The following is a 6254-nucleotide window of genomic DNA, read 5'->3' as shown; positions in this document are numbered from 1 at the left end:
TATACATCTATAGTAATTAGGTTCTATCACTGTAAATAAAGTTACTGGAGAATTTCACTAGAAGAATTATTTCCCTTGATGTTACAGGACCTCACCTAATATTCTTCACATATTCTGGCAGTGATATACATGTGATCATTATATTGCAAAATCACTATTACGTGTGTATGTGAAAAAAGAGCCTGTATCTTATAGTATATATGAAAATACAATTTAAAATTAAATAATTAAACATAACCATAAAGCCACAAACCTACAAGAACCTAGGTGAAAGGTTTTGCGCTTCATCTCAGAAATTATTGACTACGATTTCCAAGGCACAGGGAACAAAAATGAAAACAGGTAGGTTTGTTTCTATCCATCAAAGTAGATTCTGCACAGTACAATAACCAACAGAACGAAAAGGCAATCTACACAAAAAGTAGGGGATAAATAACGAAAGTTTGTTTGGGACATCTGTAACTGAATAGCACAAGGAAAACAAACTGATGTGAAAATGAGCAGAGAATTAGAAAAAAACTCTTTTCTCACAAAAAAATTCCTAGTGATGACCAAAAAGGTTAAAGAATTCTCTAAACATTAGTTTATATATAGATGTTAATAAAATGGCTAGCACAGAAAGAAAATGGATACATGTTACAGACACATGACGGAGAGGGAACCTGCACTTTGCAAAGAATGGATATTATTACAGTCATCCCAGAAAACAATGAGTAGACCCCTCCTCAAAAGTTCACAGTATGAACTTACAATGCTTCTAAAATTTAACTAGCAGACAAAAAATTTTATCCCAAGGATAGGTGCACCTCCAAATTCATTGTGACTTTATTTAAAACAGAAAAGTTATGAAAATAACCAAAATGCCTATCAAGGGATGAATTTTTTTAACATTTTTATTGATTCTTTGTGAATTTCACACAAAGGATATTGATAACAATCAGAGACCCTCTCCCACATCTACTCTCTATCCAGTAAACTGACTCAAACCCCAACTCCACTTCATGTGAGTATTCTTTTCATTTTTTGAGTTTTTGAGGTAAGGCTTACCAGTAACCACAGCTGGCTAGCATTCACTAAGTTGACCTATTAAGTCTAATTTGTGTTCCCCAAATGCTCAGGGGTTGGATCCATTCCTTGGAGCCTGATCACCAACCAAGTGAAACACCCTTAAAAAATTGCCTCTTCCTCTCCCAGCAGCTATTAATTACCAGTAGTTCCTGAGCTAGAGCTGGGGCTTTTTGCCCACCTCTGTCTCCATGCTGGGGTTTTGTGCGACTTGGACTTGCACAGGTCTTGTACATGTTGTCACAACCACTGTGGGTTCATATGTACAACTGTTATGTTGTGTCTAGAATACAATAAAATGTTTACTTATATGTTTCACATACCTCTAGCTCTTACAGTATCTCTGCCTCCTCATCTACCATGATCCTTGAGCGTTGGAAGGAAGGGTTGTGATGTAGGTGTTTCATATAAGGCCTAAGGCTCTGCAATAACTTGTCTAAAAATTGATCAATTATGAGTCTTTGTTAATTGACATCTGCTACAAGAAGAAAGTTTTCTGGTGATAGTTGAGAGATGCAGTAAAGGATACACTTCACCCTCCCTCTTCTTCCCCTTGCCCTCTCTGTGATCACTAATCATGAATGTCAACTATATTACATCTTCAATTAAAAGCAAGATGCTGGATGCTACTGATGGATTTTCTTGATATGATTATTTGAAGCTGAAGACCCAGGCTAAATATAGGGAACACTTTCTGGTGGCAGCCCAGATAAAAGGACATGGAAGAAGGAAAGTTGCTTTTTGCCTGTTTGTCTTCACTCCTTCTGGTGAGTTCATCTACCCTGCTGCTGTGGCATTCATTCATCAATATTAGAATCATCTTCTTTGGTTCCAATGTAGACTGATGATCAGCAGCTTTCCAGGAATCTTCAAGGCCTTCAGTGAAAGATTGGGAGTGCAGAGATATCTAGGCTCATGAATAGATCAGCTATGGGATACATAGCCCCTGCTGTGTGGAATATAATGTTGGGCTACTTAGACCCTATCCTCTAAGGCAATAATCTATGTCTATATCATCTATATCTATATCTATATTTATATCTATATCTATCTGTATGTATCTATCATCCATCTATCTGTCTATCAGTCTATCATCTATCTTCTGTCTATTTCCTCCAACACATCTGTAGCTTTAGAAAACCCTATGATACTCTCCCTCACAAATCCACCCACAACCATATATATGTAACCAAATAGAGACAAATATACATTCTAAATTGATAGAGTCTATTTAATAAAACCATTGAAAGGAACATTTTCAATAAAATAGTTTACTTTAAAGCACAGGATTTTACACCAAACACGGGAGTACAAATGGTCTATAATTATATACAGTAAAGGTAGTGTAAAGAATTTTATGTTATCTCACAATCCAACCATATGTAAATTCAAGACAGCCACACTGTATCACTTTACTTTTTCTCAGCTATTTTAGTATATATTTAGAATTTCAGAAGATGTTCATGATTTCCTCATGGGAGAAAACTTGTAGGAAGTTCTAGTACAACAGACAGTTACAACCAATAGGCTGGGCACCGGTGGAAGCTTGTCAGTAGAAGCCGTAGGGCCAGTACCTTCTACTGCACAATGGGTGGCAGCACCTGTAGCCATAGCCACCGTCACCTGCCCAGCCACCATAGCCACCATAGCCACCATAGCCACAGCCATAGCCATAGCCTAGGCCACCATAGCCATAGCCCAGGCCTCCATAGTAGCTGCCATAGTTATACATGGTGTCAGGAGTGGACTGTTCAGTTGAGGACCAGCAGTAGGTTATTGAGTCTGAATGTCTCCATCTGCCGTGGGCCTTTTATACACCTGGGTGGTTATTTGGAAACCACAGGCATTGCAGCTTCACTCATCCCACCACTGTGCTTTGGAAAACATCACAGGTGCTGTGATTTACTAGACAAACAAGACCTGCATAGCTGGATAATTCTGCAGGTTCTGTCAAGATTCCATGGGCAAAACACCCTCCATAGAACAACACTCTGATTCAATGTTTTAGATTCTACGCCATTCCTCATTTAGTTTATTGAATGTATATATTTTTATTCTGTCATATGATATTGGTCAGTAAAATAGTTTTCTCCCTTTTAATATTTGTTTTCTTTCCATTACTTCAAAGGAAGAATGTCTTTGACATTTTATCATTTATATTGTTTTGTTACTTTGGAATAACTCTCATCTGAAGAAGTCAATACAAGCAAGTGATGAGATAAATTTGATATGAATAGAAAAGGAAGAATTCAAAGTGTTCTTATTTGCAGGTGATTTGAGTCTATATGTAGAAGGCCCTAAAGGCTCCACCAAAAGTCACCTATAGCTGATAAACTCAATCAGCTAAGTAGTGAGATACAAGAGTAACACACAAAAGTCAGTATTCTTACTATGAAAAACCATCCCATTTATGACAGCCTCAAAAATAATAAGTAAATGAAATATCTTGGAATATATCTAAACAAAGGCGTTAAAGACTTGTATAATACAAATATTAAGACATTAAAGAATGAAACTGAAGAAGATACCGGAAGATGAAAAGACTTTCCTGTTCATTTTTCAGTAGGACTACTACTGTGAAAACGACCATTCTGCCAAAAGCAATCTACACTTCAACAATTCAACACAATCTTTATTAAAATTTCAATACCATTCTTATAGAAAATGAAAAAAAGAGCTCAAATTTATATGGAAACAGAAAAGCCTAGGATAGCAACCAATCCTGCACAGTAAAGTAAGAACCAGAGGTAGCAAAACCCAATTTTAAATTATACTACAGAGTTATAGTAATTAAAACAGCATGATACTGACATAAAAGTAGACACATTGAGCAGTGGAATTGTAGCGAGGGCCCAGGTTAAGTTCACACACCTGTGGATACCTGATTCTGACCAGAGGCCAAAAGTACGCATAGTAGAAAAGACATCATCTTTAAGAAAAGATGCCGGTCAAACTGGATAGCTACATGTTGGAGAATGATACCACAACCATACCTCTCACCTTGCAAAAAAAAAGTGCTAAATGGATCAAATACCTCACCATAAGTCCCAATACCATCAATCGGATAGAGGAGTAAGTAGGGAATATACAGGTCAAGAAACGACTTTCTGAATAGGACCCCAGTAGCACAGGCCACTGACAAAAGGAACCATATGAAACTAAAGTCTTCTGAATAGTAAAAGACACCATCATTTGAGTAAATAATTAGCTTACAGAATGGAAAAAGTCTTTATCAGCTGAATATATCACAGAGAGCTAATATCAAAAATATACAAAGAACTCAAAAACTAAGCATGGCAAAAAAAAACCCAACTCAATTAAAAAATAAAGCACAGATCTAAGCACATACCTTACAGCAGAAAAAGTAAATATGACTGAGAAACATTTTAGAAATAGTCAATATTCTTGTTCATGTGGGAAATGCAATTTCAAACCACTTTGAAATTTCATCTAACCCTAGTAAAATAGATAAGATTTAAAAATGACAGCAAAGGGCATGGAGAGATGGCTCAGCATTTATGAACCCTGGTTGTTCTTGCAGAAGACCCGGGTTCAAGTCCCAGTACCCACATGGCAGCTAACAACTGTCTGTAACTCCAGTCCCAGGGGACCCGACAGCCTCTTCTGACCTCCACAAGCATTGCATGACATGGGTGCACTTACCTACATGCAGGCAATACACGCATACACATGAAATAAAAAAATAAAAAGATAATTTAAAATAAAAATGACAACAAAATCTGGTATACTTGTGGGAAAAAAGGAACACTTATTCACTATTTGTATGTGTCCAAACTGGTACAACCAATATGGGTATCAGTGGAGAGGGTCCTCAAAATACTAGAAGTGAATCTATCACATGGATCCACCTATACCACTCTTGGGAATACACTTGAATGACACTATATCTTACTGCAGAGAAACTTGGTCACCCTGCTCATTTCTGCTGTATTGAAAATATTCAGGATGTTTTCTTCTATGCTTTTGTTGACGATCTAGTCAATGCCAAGGACCTGAGATTCTCCTCCTTCCTCAATGCCTATATTTTGTAGACTTTTTGTTCATGGTGTTCCACACCTCCTGCATATTACGTTCCTGAGTTTTAACTTTTTTTCATGTTCTTTGCTTGAGTGATCTAATTCTCCAACTGTGTCTTTATTTAATTTTCTTCAGTTTCAGTCAGAAGGTTATTTATGCCCTCTTTGAGCTTCTTAAGGTGTTTGCATGTTCTTTAAAGTCCTTGACTATTTTGATCACGTTTATGATTGTTCTTTTACGTTCTGTGTCCTAGGGTTTCTTTGTGCAGTTCTCCTTGTAGAATAGTTTTATCATGCCGATGAGATTTGGTAGAAATATATTATCTTAGTTTTCCATATTATTTGTGTTTTCGTGACGTGACCTGGGCATTTGGGCTTCTTTGGTTGGTTGCGTGCTTCATATGAAATTTTCCTCTGTCTTTGTTGAGTGGAAGTTTGGTTCTGTTTATTATTGTCATAGCTTGGTTGATGTATGATCAGGTATGAATAGTTCGTCTGTGCTCCAGGTCATCCCCTTTGATTTTCATTGGAAGAATATGGATGATTCTAGGCTGATATGGTGTATGAGGTGGGCAGTCACAATCAACCATGAGTGTGGAGATGGTGATGGGTTGGGTGGGTCTTGGGTAGCTCATCAGGCTGGTCTGGAGTGTGAGCAGCCAATTCAGAGTCTACTCCTGGATTGGGGAGGTGGTGACAGAGTGTGTGAGGCATTGGCTTCCTCACAAGGGTGGTCCAGAGCACGAGCAGTGCACACAATATCCAGGAAACTGAAACAGTCTTGATGTCCATTAACCAAGGAATAGATAAGACAAAACATTACACAATGAATTATTAATCAGCTTTTAAAAAATGAAACTATGAAATTCTCAGGTAAATGGATGGAACTGGAAACATTCTTGATGAGTGAGGTATTCATGATCGAGAAAGAGAAACACTGCATGCTTTCTCTCATAAATTGATTTTAGCTTTGAATCTTTAGATATATGTCATTCATTTAGAATAACTCCAGGGATTAGGAAAGTAGTAAGAGGCCATGGATGAAGAAGGGATATTTCAAGGTAAGGAATATAGAATAAAGTGATATAAATGGGAAACAGATACTAATGATATGGGAAAGATACTTGGGTGGGTAGAGTTTTGGAAGGAATA

At 37.3% G+C, this 6254-nt stretch overlaps 1 protein-coding gene across 1 annotated transcript; it reads right to left on the bottom strand.

Annotated features, from left to right (window-relative positions):
* Positions 1–2614: 2614 nt before the first annotated feature.
* On the bottom strand, positions 2615–2797 carry LOC103736481 (keratin-associated protein 19-5-like). Its single transcript, XM_008835999.1, has one exon. It carries the CDS (start codon positions 2795–2797, stop codon positions 2615–2617), a length of 183 nt encoding a protein of 60 aa, XP_008834221.1.
* Positions 2798–6254: the final 3457 nt, after the last annotated feature.

Source organism: Nannospalax galili, unplaced genomic scaffold (genome assembly GCF_000622305.1).
Source record: "Nannospalax galili isolate Female #2095 unplaced genomic scaffold, S.galili_v1.0 scaffold136, whole genome shotgun sequence".
NCBI lineage: Eukaryota > Metazoa > Chordata > Mammalia > Rodentia > Spalacidae > Nannospalax > Nannospalax galili.
The sequence above is the reverse complement of the archived record's forward strand: the minus strand, read 5'-3'. Positions and strand labels throughout refer to the sequence as shown.